At 41.5% G+C, this 19,379-nt stretch overlaps 1 protein-coding gene across 1 annotated transcript; it reads left to right on the forward strand.

Annotated features, from left to right (window-relative positions):
• Positions 1-3,492: 3,492 nt before the first annotated feature.
• LOC131495588 (olfactory receptor 10T2-like) lies at positions 3,493-18,816 on the forward strand. Its single transcript, XM_058700582.1, is given in 4 exon segments — positions 3,493-3,680; positions 16,189-16,359; positions 17,731-18,487; positions 18,490-18,816. Coding segments are annotated over 4 exon segments (1,443 nt in total).
• Positions 18,817-19,379: the final 563 nt, after the last annotated feature.

A 19,379-nucleotide genomic window follows, 5' to 3' on the forward strand; every position in this document is an offset into this window, starting at 1 on the left:
ACTCACATGTGCACTCACACACACACGCACACACACACGTGCACACACGCACACAGATGCCTGTGTGCACACTCATGTGCACACATATATACACGTGCACACGTGGTGTATAAACACATGCGCACGTGTGTCCACTCACACACCCATGCACACACAGATAGATGCATGCACACACGTGCACACACTCATACACATGCACATATGCACACACGGATGTATACGCGCACACACACACAGACTCTCCTGGTTAATTGCAGCTCCTCTCTGTAGTCCTGTGTAACTTGCAGGAAAGTGGTAAGATCTTCAGATCTGGGGTTTGGCCTTAGTGAGAAACAAAGCTCCTTAGGCCTTCAGATTAAGCGGTTATTCGAGCTGAGCGCATAAATTCAGCCAGTAATAATAAATTCATGGGGTGGTTTTTTCCTATTCAGGATTGTCATCCATGAATACATCATGGGGAAGGCTAAACCAAGGCAGAATTAGGGATCAGGGAATTTCTGTGACCTTGGCGGTAAGACAATATATAGCAATACGATTGGATGTGTGGCCTCTCGGCTGGCCTCGCGTATTAAGACTGATTTTCTTTTTTAATTTTTCTGTTTTTTAAACTTTTGAGAGAGAGAAGGCGCAAGTGAGCGAGGGAGCAGAGAGAAGAGGAGAGAGAGACAACCCCACGAGGAGCAGAGAGGAGAGAGAGAGACAGACAACCCCACGAGGGGCAGAGAGGGAGGGAGAGAGAAGCGGCCTCACCCTAGCGGGACTCGAGCTCACAAACTGTGAGATCATGACCTGAGCCAAAGTCCAATGCTTAACTGATTGAGCCACCCAGGCGCCCCAAGACTGATTTTTAAGACCCTGAGTGGCACTAAGCAGGCCAATCACAATTCAGTTCACAATTCAATTCACAACTCAAGAATATATAACTTTAAGCATGTCAACCTAAAGCATTTACAGATTAGAAAGAAAGATTAGAGGAGAGTGAATTACGGCTGGAGGCGAGACAGCGGTTAAACCCCCACCACAGAGGCATCCACACTGAGGAGGGTGAGTTAGCGTGAGCCCCGCCAACAAGATTCTCCCACCTCATGGAGTTCTGTTCCATGTAAGTCAGTGAAAGATTATTTTTAAATGCAATTTCAGTTTTCCTACTCATTGATCTATAACAATATTAACATTCACGAGGATCGAGAATTGATCAGATTGACTGGGTATTTACACTCAGAGAAAAAATTCAACACTGAACTCCCGATCCTTTTCTCACCTCCCTTGATGATTTTAATGAGATATCGCAAGCACACACATTTTCAGAAAACCAGCCATTGTGAAATTAAAGATGGAATTCTGCGTGGCCCAGGTCAGTTCTGCACGTCTCCACAGGACATCTTTCCTTTGAGAAGACAATCGCTCAGAAAAGCGTCCTGCACACTCCCGTGCCGTGAGTCCCTCCTCCTGCTCTCCTGGCGATTAAAATGTGGCCATGGCCCAAGTGCACCGGTCTGAGTGAGGGGTTGAGCCCAGTGACCAGACATACAGGCAACATCTGTCTCACAGGACGAGAGAGACCAGCTCACGGCAAAAACAGCGTTCCAGAAATGCCCATCTCCTAGCACATTACCCCTATGCCTCGTGCACCTGCTCAACTTCTGTTTATTAATTCAAACTCGCTCAGCGCTCCATGACATGACTTCCTCTATCTTTTCCCCCCAAAAACGTCTGCACTTCCTGAGATGACTTTCCGCACTATTTCCTTGGACTATTCCACTTAATCTTGACCTTGCCAAAAGGAAAACCTTTCGGAACATGATTTTGCTGTTTGCTTTTTCCCTCCGGTGTCTCCGTCAAGAAAGTTGCTCATTCCCCCTGATGAATCTTTATTAGCAAGGTGGAAAGGACTTTGATGCAGGAATCTTTCCCAGGGGGTGTGATAGCACAACAACAGGGCAGACGTCGTGTCTGTTCTGGGCAAGAGGCAGACGTCGCTGGCAGCTACCAGGGGAGCAGCCGCTCAGGATGAATTTATAGGAGGAGTAAACTCTGCAGAGGGGATACGCGGGGGTTGGGGGGCGGGGGAGAGTCGATGGCTACACTGGGTGCGTCCACAGGGCTCTGAAGGGTTAAGAGCTAATCCTTAAACACCATGCATCCTGGAGACCAAGAGGAAAGGGTCAGGTCTGGGATACATGTGTCCCTCTGGGAGCTCAAAACAGCTGTGTGAGAAGGTCAACAGATGTTGGCAAAAAATGGGAACGATAAATTATAGATCTCGCAAAACGTCTCGCAATATATTTAGCAATTTCTAGTCGAGCTCTCGTAAAATAAAATTTTTATTTTATTAGAATATAAAGAAAGACTCTTTTCTGAGGGATACAGAATAAAACCTGTGTAAATATGTAACTTTGTACCAGGATAAGGTGTCTCAATTCTGTAGAGATACCAAGTAATCCTTTTTGCATCTTTAACTTCAAATCAATGCCAATATCTCTTCTTCAATAGTGTGATAAACACCCCTGCATCTCTAATGAAAGGCTAATGGCAGATGATGGTACAAACTGCCCTGCTGAAAGTAAAATGCACCATAAAATGACAATCATTAATTTAGTGTGACAGTAAAGCAAACTGGACCCACGGATCAAAGCACAGAACGGAAAATCCAAAAGTCATATTATTATGCAGCCAAATAATTGAGGAAGGGTTATCTTTAAAAGAAATGGAGCTATGCACATCATTTAATATTAAAAGAATGCCAATAAGATTTTATTTCACACTTTTTTATTCCAAAAATTGATCAGCTATCACAACATTTTACAATATGGTGAATTTAAAAGAAAACTTAAGTAAATACAGTCAATCTTGAGGAGCTCTCTAAACATGAAAACGGAAATAGTAAACAGGAAATTATTTTAACGTATAAATGATTTATACAATATCGCTTAGCTGTTAATTAAAATAAAGGATGGGGCACCTGGGTGGCTCAGCCAGTTAAGCATCCAACTCTTGGTTAGGCTGAGGTCACGATCTTCGGGTTTCGTGAGTTCAAGCCTGGCATCGGGCTCTGTGCTAGCTGCTTGGGATTCTCTCTCTCTCTCTCTCTCTCTCTCTCTCTCTCTCTCTCTCTCTCCTGTCTCTCCATCTCCCTGTCTCTCACTCACCCTGTCTCGGTCTGTCTCAAAAAAAATAATAAACTTGAAAAGATGTTTTGACATAAAATAAAGGGCCAGATGAGCAAAACTATTTAAGCACTTATAAAAGCGATCACTCATTCATAGCAATATAAATATAGAAAAAATTTAAAGGTCATAAACATAAAGCCAAACAATTCAAAAAATAAAATACATGAGTGAACAAGCAATTCAAAAAAAAAAAAAAACCTAGCACTCTGTGAAACCCATTTAGGAAGACGTGCAAGTGGGTAAGGAACTGAATTAGCACCGAGGACGGTCACGAGGATTACGTGAGACGACAAGGGCGAAGTTGTTCGTAATCTCCTGACCCATGGCAGCCAGCAGACGACAGCCGGTGTTCTGCACGCCCCGCACCCCCAGAGTGGCCGGGGTTCCTGCAGCCGGGCTGCTGAGTGCAGGAACAGGGTCATCGAGGTCTGAGGGAGCTGATGCCAGACTGACTCCAGAGAAGTGTCACCTGGCCCCACCCCCAGCAACACGCGAGAGTCAAGGCCGGAAGTGAAAAGTAGCAGCTGCTACTTTCGCCAGTAAAAGGCAGAAGATATTTAGTCTATATCGTTGCTATCACTCATGTCCTGTTCTGCTGGCCTTTTCCGCCTAGAGGTTGACTATTCTTGTGCGTGTTCGCAATCTTGCGCTGTCTCACTAGCTCATACTTTCCTTTTTCTTTGGTTTTCTTCTCGCGCGCGCGAAGGGGGAACAGTGCACTGGGTCAGGGCGTGGATTCGTAGCCTCACTGTCTGTGTCCAGCTCCTTCCCTCGCGGCCGTGTGACCGTAGGCAAATTACTTCATCTTTCTGTTCATCGCCTTCCTCATCCGTTAAATTGTGACATGATATTATTTGTACGATCAACTACTGTGAGGATTATATTGCATTAATAAATGTAAGGTTATAACAATGCCTAAATATAGTGCATTCTGCATAAACGCTGTGGGAATTACTCTATTACACATATTAACCATCTGCCCTACGCGTCACGGCATGAACCCACCTGTCACCCGCTGATAGGAAATACGCTTGACTCAGGTGCTGTGTCCTCCCGTGCACCGGGTCTGCCCTGCCTTCCTTTATGTAGCTCCTTCTCCAACCGCTCATGATGAGATTTCCTAATTGCCCCCTACAGAAGTCTGGCATATGAATTTTTTAAACTTATTTCTATGTTGAGGATTTTGTATATAGCATCTTTCTTTTTTTTTTTTTTTTTCAAATCCCTTGTTGCAATGTTTGGAAATGCACGAGATCTGTAATGCAACGTTTTAAAGTTTAACAAAACTGCTAAATATTGTGATTACATCAAATAAATTCTTGTAAATTCTTTTGCACTCCTACACACATAATAACATCATTTGCAAGTAAAGACAATTTGATTCTTCTTTCCCAATCTTTTTTTTTTTTTTTTTATCCTTTTATTCTACTCTCTGGAGCCTCCTGTGAAACATTGAATAGAAGTGAGATGGATGGGCTATTGGTATTTATCTCAAAGGAACAACTTCCAATGTGTCACTATTAAATTTGAAATTATCTCTAGTTTCTTTGTGTATAAACTTTACCAGATTAAGAGATAGCTTTCTCTTTCTCATTTGATACAAGTTTTTTTTTTGAATGATTATATTATTGTCCTTCTTTAATTGGTTAAAGTGGGAAATTTTATTACAATTTTCCTAATGTCAAAAAAGAGCCCCTTGCATTTTGGGGCTAAACTCAGTGTAGGTCATTTTGTTTTATCTTTTAAAACATGCGCTAATATTCATTATGTGCTCCTGTGTGTGTGTGTGTGCGTGCATGTGTGTGTGCCTGTGCTGGTGAATGCATGCATGTATGTGTGTGTGCATCTATATACACAAGGTATGAATTTCCACTTCTCTTAGGAGTTCCATTTGGCATTATATGATCTATCATGGAGTTTTGATATCAAGATGACACTGGCCTCACAAAATGACTTGGGGAGTATTGTCTCTTCATGTGAGTCATTGAAATTGTGGAGGCCATCTGGGCCTGGATATTTCTTTATTGAATGGCTTATAAATGATTCAATTGTTTAATGTTTAAATAAACACTCGTATCTTCCAGAATGGATCATGTGAAGGTTTATTTTACTGAGACATCATTGATTTTCATCTAACTTTTATAGATGTAGGTATCACACTCTCCCCAGTGTGCTTTTATGAACATATTATTCCCCACATCATCTGTGGTCATATCCCCTTTATCAATTCTAATAATGTATATTGAATTTGTCTTTTTCTGATCAGGCTTACTGGAGATTTATCACATCGGTTTTGCTCAGAGGAACAATTTTTGACTTTGCTAATTGTCTATATATTAAGTTTCTCTTCTGTTTCACCTATTTCAATTCCTACTTTGACTGTAACCTTTCTTTCCTCTAATGTTTATTTTTAGATCTTTTCTCTAATATGTGATTTCAAGGCTGTGCAAGTAGCTTTCAGTCCTTCTTCCTTCCTGTTGTAGGTATTTATGGATGTCGATTCCCTTCTAAGTGCTATGGTAGCTGAATCTCACAAGCTCTCAGATGCAATATTTTAAAAATATTTTCTCACTAGAGAATTCTTTAACTAGCAGTTATGTATACTACCTAAATTCCCAACATATGGGGGATTTTCTAGCTATACTTTGTATTTATTTGTTTATTCAGGAAATATTTATTGATTGCTATGTGCCATGCATGCTTCTAGGACCAGATATGGATCAGAAGCAAAGTGAAGAAACATCCCTGATCTTTGTGGGCTTTATGTTTTTGGCGTTGTTATTGATATGGGCACTGTAGGCTAAAAGTATGCTCTATGTAATGGGAACCCTCTTGCACTGTTGGTGGGAATGCAAACTGGTGCAGCCGCTCTGGAAAAGAGTGTGGAGGTTCCTCAAAAGACTAAAAATAGAGCTACCCTATGACTCAGCAGTAGCACTACTAGGAATTTATCCAAAGGGTATAGGAGTGCTGATTTGAAGGGCAGCGCTTTCAGCAAAAGCCAAATTATGGAAGGAGCCCAAATGTCCATCAACTGCCGAATGGATAAAGAGGATCTGATTTATATATACAATGGAACACTACTCGGCAATGAGAAAGAATGAAATCATGCCACCTGCAGCAACGTGGATGGAACTGGAAGCTATTATGCTGAGTGACATAAGTCAGTCAGAGAAAGACAGATACCATATGTTTTCACTCCTATGTGGATACTGAGAAACTTAACAGAAGACCATGGGGAAAGGGAAGGGGGAAAAAATAGTTACAAACAGAGAGGGAGGGAGGCAAACCATAAGAGACGCTTAAATACAGAGAACAAACTGAGGGTTGATGGGGGACAGGGGAAAATGGGTGATGGGCATTGAGGAGGGCACTTGTTGGGATGAGCACTGGGTATTGAATGTAAGGGCTGAACCACGGGAATCTAACCCCAAGACCAAGAGCACACTTTACACACTGTATGGTAGCCAATTTGATAATAAATTATATCTTAAAAAATAATAAATAAATAAATAAATAAATAAATAAATAAATAAATAAAAGCATGCTCTATGTGCTTTTAATCCTTTGATGTGAGTTGAAATTTTCTTTATTGTCCAGTGTGTAGATATACATTCTGCAATTGTTAGATGAAGGATTTTGCTATTTTTTCCTAAATAAAAAGCTTTAACATTGTTCAGTGTTTCTGTGTCCTTACTAATCTGTACTCTACTTTTTATATGACTTACCAAGAAAGGGGTATTAAACTCCCCACAGTGACTGTGGATTTTCTGTTTCTTCCCTTAAGTCTATTAATATTTATATACATGTTACATAAATATTATAAATATGTATATATATTCAAATTATGGTAGCTTCCTAATAATGAATTAAACCATATTATATATATATATATATGTGTATATATATATATATATATATATATAAAATAAACCAAACTCCTTTATCATTGGTAATGTTTTTTGCCATAGAGCCTAAATATCACGTTTTAATACAACTAGCACTATATTTCTTTGTTTGGTCTTTGTAAGCCTTGAGTATTTCTTTTGCGTCATATTAGCCAAATTTTGCTAAGTTGTGCTGTAATAATAGACATTTCTAAATTCTAAGTGGTTGACAACTTCAAAGGTTTGTTTCTTGAGCCTGGTGTGTTTGGATACCAGGTGGTTCCACTTCTATATCAGGCTCTGTTTCCTCTTTTCTGCAATCCAGGCTGAAGAAATTGCCCTTATCTGTGGCCAGCCATTCCTGTTGTGGAAGGGAAAGAGGCAGGTAGATCTATGCCGTAGTTCTTAAAGCTTCTGCTAAAATGTGGTCCACGCCAGCTTTTACGTTTCCTAGCTAAAGCAAGTCTCATGGTCAAGCTTGATGTCAATGAGACAGCTAAGTACACTTTCCCCACAGGGAGCACTGCGGATCCAATGGCTATGCACCGAGGCGTTTAACACCGTTATGTGGAAAGCAAAATCTATGGTGAAGATAATGATCTGAAATTTTCTTTCATTATATTTTCTTTTGTTATTCTTCCCCTTGTCAAGAACAGGAATTAATATCATGCTGATGTTCAAAATACACCCATTCACTCCAGATCTTTGACCCTACCTTCTTCCCCAGAAAGCTGACTTATCAATTACAGTAATTGGATAAAAGTATGAAGGACATCAAAACTAGGATGCCGCTAATCCCAAGTAACTCCATTGTCTATGCAATTCTCCTATGCTTCGAACTTCCTCAATTTTAATGTGCCATTTATTTTCTGTTGGGACCTTGACTGATGCAATGACTAGGAACAGAGATGACTAAAAAACATGGGTTTCCAGGATGAAGTTACTTATCTATCTAAGAAGACACAGATAACCTCCTTACTAGTGTGAAAAGGGATGAGTTCATGCTCGGATAAGCATCAGTGTGGCATAGTTTGAACTGTGGAGGAAGACCACAGCATCAGGCAGTCATGTGCTTTGGCTCAGATGGCATGCCAGTCACAGTGACTATATTTTTAAGCTCCTGGTATTCTTACAATGATAGAGAGTGAGTGAACACAGACAAAGTTATGAGTAATGAATAGACAAGTTAAAAGACGTGGAAAATCAGAACGCCCTCTTAACAAATTTGAAGGAGGCCACATCATCTGGAGTCTTACAACCACCATCACGGAGGGTGAAGTCCGCAGTCTGGATGTGTATTTAGCTTTTAAACATAAACCTGACGAGAGCTCTTATGCTAAATGAGACATGAGACGTGGGATGAATACATTTCAGATGACCTAAGTGAGGCCGAGGTCTTGATTCTCCAGTTCCCCTGAACCACCCTTGTCTGTTGAAGAAGATACCACCCCAACCCCCACACATCTAAGGGAATCAACCGTCCTCTGCATAAAAGACTCTGTGGTTGCACCTGGGCTAGTTGCCCCTTCACCTAACAGGCCCCCAACAGGATCAAGATCACAACGCGACCTGGATAGAAGGGTGGAAGGCCAGCTCTGAGGTAGCTTAAACAGAAAAAACAAAAACCTATCAGTCCTGCCAATTTGTATCAGTGGGGGTCAGGAGGCCATGTCCCTATGCAAAAAAAGAACTATGACGATCTTAGACCAAAGGGGAAGACACATCAATTTCAATCTTGTTACATTCGTCGATACAGGAGCACTCAACTGGGCTTCAGAATTTAATAGGTGGACTCATGCCTCCAGAAAAGGCATTGTCTGCTAGAATAACTAATTGAAGCCTGAACTAAATATTGACATATGGTTAATACATTGGAAAGGGCACAGTTTTTGTAACACACCATAATGAATCCAAAAGCTCTGGGAAATGAATGTGTTGGGATAGAAACACTATAGAAAACTGCCATATACAACACTAACCACCAACACCCAGGGGACCTGGTTGCATTTACAGAATGCAGTAGTGAATATAAACACCCTTAAAGAGTTCTGTGGTGATTGCTATTATAGACTAGAGGTGATGGGTAATAGTGCTCTGGAGAATGGAAGCCTGGGGGTCACACAAAACTGTCAGAGATACAATGTGGACAATGAACAATATAAACTAAAGCATGTGATGATGATTAGTGTTATGAACTGCAAAGATCTGTGGAAACGGCCAGTTGACCATGGGATTTCTGACAATAAAATAAATGAGCAGCCAATCGATAAACTGTTTGATTGTAGTCTATGTCTGATGGATGGCTGTGCAAGTTACCAGTATGGTAATTCATAGCCTCTTACCTAAATTTCAGTACAACACCAATTCCCAAGCCTGAAACTCCTTGATTGTAAAAGAAGATGGATAATTTTGAGGAAAGACGCACAACGTGGCCACAATTGTATCCTGAAAATCTTGACCCAGTAATTCCCAGAGAGATCTCCACCACTTACCAAAGTGCCTGTGCACTGGATAAAGGAAAACATTCAGACCTTGTGGAGGTTCTTAGATACCGTCCGTACGCTTAGGCACATCCCGAGAGACTCAGAATGCCACTATGATCTACTGGTCAGAGTAGAAACTAATGGAGGGCAGATATTAGGTGAAGTCTTGGTTCATTCAGGTCTGCCAGGATTTGAGGCTCTTTGAAACTGGACTCAGGCTCTGAGAAGGCTGGTGGTTTATTTCTTCTTTGCCTCATTCCTATTATGTTCCTCTTGTGGGTCTCAACTGAAACGCTTGGGGAGTTCACCAGCTCACCACTCCATTGTGGTCTTTTGTCCTCCAACTCCATGAGTCTCAATCTCTTGACTTTTTGGTAGTCTCTTCCAAAACTTCCAGGTTCTCTGGCGAGTGGATGCTCCCCATGTACTAGAACAATCTCTCCAGGTTTCTTGCTTTTCCTGGATTCTGCTCCTTAGGGTCCTGATGTCTTCAAACCAATTTTTCTCCAATATTTTCTTGTAGCTTTTCTGGTTATTCCTGGTGGGTGGGTTGAGTCAAAATTTCCTCATCTATTATTCCCAAAAGAGGAACTCCTATTTTGCTTTTGTTAACTAAAGTAGATGTTTTAAAGCATAAAGTGCACAGATCAGAAGTTGTATAGTTTGAGGAGTTTTTATAAATTAAACACACCAGGGGCGCCTGGGTGGCTCAGTCGGTTAAGTGTCCGACTTCAGCTCAGGTCATGATCTTACACTCCGTGAGTTCAAGCCCCGCATCAGGCTCTGTGCTGACAGCTCGGAGCCTGGAGCCTGCTTTGGATTCTGTGACTCCTTCTCTCTCTGCCCCTCCGCCTCTCACTCTGTCTCTCTTTCAAAAATAAACATTAAAAAAAATGTTTTTATCAATTAATTAATTAATTAAACACACCAGATAAATAAATTATCGTGAGAACTTCATAAGGCTCCATTATGACTCTTCCCAGGCATTATCGCCCAAACCTAACCTTTACCCTGGCTTCTATCACCATAATTTTCACCCTTTTTTGGTCATTATACAATGAAATTATGTGTGTCTGGTTAATTTCTCCGGATATCATGTGTGAGAATTTGATGTTTTTATCTTTTCAGAGTATCTTTAGCTTTACAGAAAATAATGCATGAAAACACAGAGTTCCCATCTGTACCCTCCCCAACCAATATACCCAGCATCCCCTATGACTAACATCTTGAAATATTGGACTACATATGTCAAATTTAGGGTTTTTTTAATGTTTATTTATTTTGAGAGAGAGAGAGAGGGAATCCCAGGCAGGCTCTTCACTGACAGCATGGAACCGTGAAATCATGACCCAAGCTGAAATCAAGAATCAGATGCTTAACTGACCGAGCCACCCAGGCAGCCCACATCTGTCGGATTTGTTGAACTAATATCAACACATTAGGTTCTATAGGTTTCCACAAATGCATAATGTCTCACATCCGCCATTGTAATACCACAGAGAATAGTTTCAGCCCCCTAAAAATCCCCAAGACTCCACCTTTTTATCCCTCTCTACCTTCCCTGAACCCCGGACAACCACTGATCGTTTCACTGTCTCTATAATTTGGTTTTACCCAGAGTGTCAGGTAGTGGAAGTTACACAGTATGTAGACTTTGCAGACTGGCTTTTTTCACTTAGCAATACGCATTTAAGGTTCTTCAATGTCTTTTCATGATAGGATGGCTTCTTTCTTTTTCTACTTATTTATTCCTTCACCAAGACCATGCCTTCTTGATTACTGTTACTTTATTTTTTTTTTTTATTTTTTTTTTTTAAAGTTTATTTATTTTTGAGACAGAGAGAGACAGAGCATGAGCAGGGGAGGGGCAGAGAGAGAGGGAGACACAGAATCGGAAGCAGGCTCCAGGCTCTGAGCCATCAGCCCAGAGCCTGACGCGGGGCTTGAACTCACGGACCGCGAGATCGTGACCTGAGCTGAAGTCGGACGCTTAACCAACTGAGCCACCCAGGCGCCCCTACTGTTACTTTATAGTAAGTCTTGAAGTCAGGTAGCATCAGTCCTCCAACTTGATTGCTCTCTTTTAACGTGTTTTAAAATGTAGATTCATTTTTATTCAGATAGACCAACAGATCAGGAGGTAATTGCCATTGAAAAGATAGTTTATTACAATTCCTATGATGGAGGTGGGGGTGGGGAGTTACACCATGCCATTCAGGTCAATACACCAAGGAACACTGAGTTGGGTCACAGGCAGAGAGGACAAGGGGAAATGAGAAAGATCTCCCCTCCCGCCCCCCCCCCACCTTTTTATTTGGTTTTCATGGGAAGGAAAGGGCAAGGCAGGGTAAGCAGGCTAAGCAGGTTTAGGACTGGCCAGTTTGATAATTTCAGGGAGCTCCTGAGTGTGGGGCCATCCCTAGTTGTCTGAAACATGGCCTTGGGATAACCAGCAAAGGGAAATGATGTAAAGCCTGAAAAAGCAGACATTTTGAGAGTAAGGGCCCTAGACTCTTTGCACATGAAAGGCATGCTCTAAGTAAAGTCATCTGTTATCTCCAGGAATTGGAAGGCTTTAACCCTAGGAGGGCAGTCTCTCCCTGGTCAAGGCCCCAAATGTTAAAACAACAGATATAGAAACTAGAAAGTGTACTTAACATGCAATACTGTGTTGGCTATCCTGGGTCTTTAGCCTTTCCATATAAACTTTATAGTCAGTTTCTTGATATACCTAAAATAAGTTGCTATGATTTTGATTGGGATTGCCTTGAATTTATAGATCAAGTTGGGGAGAGCTAACATCTTAACAATATTGCATCTTCCTATCCATGAACATGGACTCTTTTTCCATTGATTGAAATCTTCTATTTCTTTCATCAGTATTTTTATAATTTCATAAGACGGACTTTTGTGTATTAACTCTTTATCCTGCAGCTTGCTTTAATCTCATCTGCTACTTTCAGGGGTTTTTGGATCTAATCTTTGGGATTTTCTATGTAGACCATCGTGCCACGTGTGAAGAGATGTTTTTCTTCTTGTTTTTATTTTTATACTTTCTATTTTGTTCTTATGTAGAAGCCAAGCAGGTTTCCTTTCTCCAGAGGTAATCTGTATTTCTGTCCGGCAGATCTTTAGAAGGACAACCAGTTTAGATCCACTGTAAATTAAATTCAGGGCTCAAATTTCTTAGACCAAGCAGAGATGCAAACTTGAACTGCAAATCAGAATGAAGGCCTACTGCTCACAACCTTTCTGAAATGGATTTATTTTCCCCCACCATGTCCCATGTCTTTGGTCAGCCTGGGGGCAACTTTGCCATTAGTGTGTCTGAACAGTGAGTTGAGGGGCAGGCTTAGTTGTGCTTCATGCTTATCCTAAGGCACCATCCTTCAGAGTCAGAGCTTAAAGTAGAAGATCTATTTTTTGACTCACATTTGGTGGGCACTGGACTTTAATTGCAAACATCTTCCTCCTCTGATTCCCTCAAATCAGCGTCGTGGGTTTGTCATTCCTTCCAGATAAGTCAATGTCTTCAGTGTGGAAGGAACTTCCAACATTCCACTCATCTTTCTAGATGCTTGCTTTGTTTCAGATTTTGATCTGAAAAGTTCCTGCTATGCTGTCAGCTTGTCAACATATTTATATATATGTTTTAAATATTCCCCCGGCATTTTAGTTGTTTTCGGAAGGATGATTTGCTGGAATATCCAGACTGGCTACTACCAGAAATAGGGGTGCTCAGCCTTCCTCCTCACTTGTTTTCCCTTGAACGTCCTGGCATGAGACATGCAGTAGTTTCCAGTTAGCTTTCCTACTCCCAGTTTTTTTGTTCATAAAGTCATGGGATGAATCTCAGCCCTGATTGTGTTCGTGGATCTTCACTGGGACCTTGTCATCTTTCTAGCCGTCCTGATGTCCACTGGCACATGCTTTAGCATGCCTCTTGTTACGTTTGTATTAGTCTTCCTGCTAAATTAGAATGATCGGTGTGATCTATTTATCTTTGAATCACTGTGATGCCTAATGTTATGCCTTCCAAATCACCACACATATGAGTGGTTGCTGAATAAAAGTCTTTCCCTTGCAATAATTCCCTAAAGGCCATTTAAAAACCCAGTTGTCTGACTGTTATTCAGGCTTTGAGTAGAGAAGGGAGATGGAGATTTTCCACATAATCACCAACCCCTGCCTTTACCTCTTACACGTTATCAGATCAGTCTTCATGGGGTTGGAAAACTTGCTTTCTCTTGACATCTCAGTGTTTTGTAACCTTTTTGTCAGAAAGTAACTAAACTCCCCCCATGCTAAAAGGATACTTATTTGCCATTTTAGTGCTTTACAGAGTGGGAACGTTTTTTTGCAATCTGAATTATTCTCTTCTGTATCAGATAAGATGCCCTTGTGTAAGTTCAGCCATTTGTTTTCTTTCTCCCATTAGCTCCCCTTAAGACCTAGAGGACCCTAGTCCTTAGAATCCCAGAAGGTTGTGAATATTCTCCAACTTAATTATAGAATCTGAATTGACATATGAATATAGAATGGGCTATTTTCAACCTCTTATTTAAGACTCAAAAAGGTTTGGACATCTAAGTGTCTAGATTAACACTTTATGAAATGTTTCAGGGCATTTTTTTCCCAATTGCTTCTTCTTTCAAGACGGACATCATGGCTTTTACAAGTGACCTTCTACTGCTGCCTTTTTCAACATTCGAAAAACCTACAAGACTGTGAGCCATGAAACTCAAAGTCTTATGTCAACTTTCTTGATCACTTGAACATAAGTGGGTAAGTGGATCTTCTGTGTCAGTCACTGTCTGAAGAAGGAAACATTTTCCACCAAGGATTTCAAATTTGAATGGATTGGCACAATAATTTTTTATTATTATGGAAAAGATTCTGCACCAAAGTAAAACTTGATTTGCTTTTTCCTTGAAATGAAGGAAGCATCCACTCTGATGGCGTGTGCATGCACACACACACAGAAACACATATGCACACATAGCACATTTCCCATCAAATTGAAATGCCGAGAAACGAAGCAGGACAAGTGACAGAGGCAGGGCAGGAAAGTGCATCAGCATAGATTTTGATTTTTTTTTAAAAAAAGGTGACTTGGAGAATAATAGAAAACTTAGGAATGATATAGGTTATAATAGAAGAGCAGAGAGCACATTCTAGGGGAAATAAAATCACAGTCTGTGAGAAAGCTCAGAAACAAAAGGAGAATTAAGCCATGTCATCACTTAATAAGCTTTTGTTTGTAGAGCCTGTTATGTGCCCTGCAGTGTGGTGGGTGCTACAGACCATTCAGAAGACATCGCCATGGCCCCTGCCTCAAAGAAACAGCGTATAGAAGGTGTGTATGTGAATGTGTGTGTGTTACTATAAACTATATATATTCTCTACTCTATGTGGTATTATGTACTATGTTCTATATACATCCTATACTATATGTAGTATTATACTATATTCTATATATATTCTATACTATATATAAAATATAGTATAATGTACTATATAATATGTAGTATTTAGTCTAGAATATATGGTATATATAATAATCTATATGTATAGTATATAGTACTACTCGATAGATGATACATAGATAGATAGATAGATAGATAGATAGATAGAACTACAAGATAATATCCAACTCATTCAACATACAAGTATGATTTCAAAATCTCTAAATGTTATGAAGAGGAAAAGCATCTATGTGGATTCTAATAGGGAAGGTTTATTGGAGAATGTGAGACACGATAGGGATTTGAATGCAGAAAACAATAGGTTAGGGGCACCTGGGTGGCTCAGTCGGTTAAGCTTCCGACTTCGGCTCAGGTCATGATCTTGCGGTCTGTGAGTTCGAGCCCCGCATCGGGCTGTGTCAACAGCTCAGAGCCTGGAGCCTGCTCCAGATTCTGTGTCTCCCTCTCTCTCTGCCCCTCCCCTGCTTGCGCTCTCTCTCTCTCTCTCTCTCTCTCTCTCAAAAACAAATATATTTTAAAAAATAAATATATTTTATTTAAAATATAAAATATATATATTTTAAAATAATATATATATTATTTATAAAAATAATATTTTATACAAATATAAAATTTGATAATTGAAGAAAATTTGAAAATTACAATCAGATTATTCCAGAAAAGTCAGAAACGGCAAAAGGAGTTTTACTTGAGTGAGCAGCATGGGATCATGCTTGCTTTAGTCCCGTGGAAAAAGTGGGGGGCAGATTCTGACATAAAATGGCAGTGGCATAAGATACAGAGAGGAGAAAGTCGATTAGAAGTTCAAAGATTTAAATTTTGCCACTGACCCTACTACTCGAGCATCTTATTTAGCTGTTTTCTATTCGATTCAGACAAAAAATGTTGAGCCTATGACACACACTTTATGCTAGGGATTCAGCTATTAATAAAGAAAGTCATCCCGGCCTGTAAACAGAAGCTAATAATCTATAGAGGGAGCCAAACATAGGAGATGAGTTCAATTTAACACCGTAAGTGCAAAGATGAGGATCCTTCTAGGTTACTCTGCTCAGGAGAAAGCACTTCGTGCACTCACGTGGCCTGTAACAAGGACACAAAGACACTTGTGCTGTCTCCCGGGTGGTGAGGCTTACGTGAAACCCTCTTGTTTTCTGCAAAGTGCCACACGAAGGGGAAGGGTCCTGACGGCAGGTGGGTGGAACCACCTAAGCGAAGGAGCCTCGGCAGAGATGATAAAGAATGAACTTGTACAAGTGCATCAGGTGAAGCCACTCCTTCCACGTACAGCCGTTGGAGAGGCCAACCAGCTGAGAGATGCCGAGGGGTACGCGTAAACCTGGTTTCTCCTAAATTTCTGAACTGGTTCTGAAAGTGAGATGATTGGGGCTCTGGATGTTACTGCAGTGTGAAATAGGGGCTGTCTTAACTCAACTATGCGCCGGTAGAAAGATCTCCAAGGGTGTGATGTGGAGAGAGCACTGGAGAGATGGTCCGTCGCCTGAAGGAAACCAGGGCCTGTGAGGTCACTGCTCTGCCTCTGATAACGAAAGTGCCATAAACAGCCGCGTTCAACGGGAACAGTGGAAATGCATTTCCTCATCACAGCAAGAGAAATCTGCCTTCCCCTCACCTCCCCACCCCCATTCCCAACTCCCCAAGGTGCCTTCTGATGGAGATCGAATGATGAGTTGGATTTTCAGACTCTTCTCCACCAGGAATTGCTCTTGAACTTAAAATAATAATAATAATGTTCGCCTTTATCATTGCACCCATCTGCTGATTGTATTTGGTCACTGACATGCTTTCTTGCTTGCCCCCTTCCTAGCAGGCCATCTATGACGACTGCCTATTGTCAGAGGACAGGCCATCCATTACGACGGCTACCAATAATCATGTGCACTGGCAGATGTTATAAATTACATGCATAATTTAGATATGTAGATATTTCAAAAGCCATTTTTTTTAATGTTTATTTATTTTTGACAGAGAGAGAGAGAGAAAGACATAGCATGAGTGGGGGAGGGGCAGAGAGAGAGGGAGACACAGAATCCCAAGCAGGCTCCAGGCTCCGAGCTGTCAGCACAGAGCCCGACGCAGGGCTTGAACTCACAGACCACGAGATCATGACCCGAGCCGAAGTCGGACGCTTAACCGACTGAGCCACCCAGGCGCCCCTAAAAGCCATTTTTTTATTTAGGAAAAATAATAGCACCACATTCAGAAGTAGCAAATTATTCTTATTTCTGTTTGGACAGTAGCCAAAAAGAGGTGGAAATATTCTGGGCTACATAAAAGTGAAGTATATTTAGAATCATCAAGTTAAAATATGTTTCTCGTTAAATATTTGGAAAACATAAAAATAGAAAGCAAACCCAAATCACCTCTAATCTTATTATAAACATGGCTTCATATCTTGCTTTTTCTCTTACAGTAGGAGAATGTTCTTATAACCTCATATAGCCTTTGGAAATATCAAACTTGCTTCTGTGGTTGGTTCTTTTAACCGTTGTGTATTTCTCTAATATAATCATTCTCCCATTACTGGAGATTAAAAATTTCTTCTAAAAATTGTCAAAAGGAATATCTTTGTTTTGAGAGAGAGAGAGAGAGAGAGAGAGAGAGAGAGAGATCTATCAATATTCTGAGCCGGGAAATATGATACTGAAAGTGAAGGCACTGGGAGAATGTTCTTATTACACAGATGGTTATCATTTTGTCTCTCCCAAACTCATTCACAGAAGGAAGTCATCCAGACGCAAGGCTTCAACAAGACCACCGTGGTTACCCAGTTCACCCTGGTGGGCTTCTCTCGCCTGGGGGCACTCCAACTGCTGCTGTCTGTCCTCTTTCTTCTCCTGTACGTGACCATCCTGTTGGCCGATGCCACCACCATGGCTGTCATCCGCTGCAGCAAGACTCTACACCCTCCCACGTATGGGTTCCTGTTCATCCTTTCCTTCTCCAAATCCTGCGACACTCTTGGCATCATCCCTCAGCTGCTGGCCCACCTGCTCTCAGCCACCAAGGGCGTCTCCTCTGTGGCCTGTGCCACGCAGCTCTTCTTCTTCCTTGGCTTTGCCTGCACCAATTGCTTTCTCATCGCTGCGATGGGGTACGATCGTTAGGTGGCGATTTGCCACCCTATGAGCTACACGCTCATCATGAACAAGAGGGTAGGGTTGGGGTTGGTTTCCCTGTCTGGAGTCACAGGCTTCTTCATTGCTTTGCTGGCCACCAAACTCATCTGTGACATGACTTTCTGTGGTCCCAACAGAGTCAACTGCTATTTCTGTGACATGGCGCCCGTCATTAAGTTGGCCTGTGCAGACACCCATGTGAAAGAACCGGCTCCATTCAGCCGAAGCATTCTGGTGATCATGGCGCCTTTCCTGCTGATTCTGATCTCCTGTGGCTTCATCGTTAACACCATCCTGAAGATCCCCTCGGCTGAAGGGAAGGGAAGGCCTTTGCCACACACGTCTCCCACCTCGCGGTAGTCTTCGTGCACTACGGCTGTGCCTCCATCACTTACCTGAGGCCCAGATCCAAGTCTGCCTCAGACAAGGGTCAGTTGGTGGCAGTGACCTACACTGTGGTCACTCCCCTGCTCAATCCTCTGGTCTACAGTCTGAGGAATCAGGAGGTGAAGTCTGCCCCGAGAAGATTTTTGGGAAAGCCCTGGAGCCACCAAAGTGATCTAACAAAAAACCCTAAAATTAACGAGGGAAGTTACAGGAGAAATCAAAGGCGGGACGCTTTCTCTGTCTTTTTACCAATCCAGTCCTGACGTGGACAGTGTTTCCAAGGACTGGGACCACTATTCCCTGTTTCTTTGCTCCCATTCCAGAAAAAAAAACAAAAAATAAAACATGAGTGAATCTACAGGCTACATTGTCCAACACCTGGTTAAAAAAATAATAATTAGGGGCGCCTGGGTGGCGCAGTCGGTTAAGCGTCCGACTTCAGCCAGGTCACGATCTCGCGGTCCGTGAGTTCGAGCCCCGCGTCAGGCTCTGGGCCGATGGCTCGGAGCCTGGAGCCTGTTTCCGATTCTGTGTCTCCCTCTCTCTCTGCCCGTCCCCCGTTCATGCTCTGTCTCTCTCTGTCCCAAAAATAAAAAAAATAAAAATAAAAATAAAAATAAATTAAAAAAAAAAGTTGAAAAAAAATAATAATAATTAAAAAAAAAATTCACACTTGGCCAAAAGAAAAAAGCATAATTTTTTCTAAGGGCAGATAATACTCAAATTGAAAGATGGCCGCAGTTGGAAATGGCCCAGATCTTGCAGCTGGCCGACCCTGCAATGGCCATAACGTGAAACTTACATGAACCTAACACTTTATTTGTAA

The sequence above is a fragment of the Neofelis nebulosa genome, chromosome 15 (assembly GCF_028018385.1).
Source record: "Neofelis nebulosa isolate mNeoNeb1 chromosome 15, mNeoNeb1.pri, whole genome shotgun sequence".
In the NCBI taxonomy this organism is placed as follows: domain Eukaryota; kingdom Metazoa; phylum Chordata; class Mammalia; order Carnivora; family Felidae; genus Neofelis; species Neofelis nebulosa.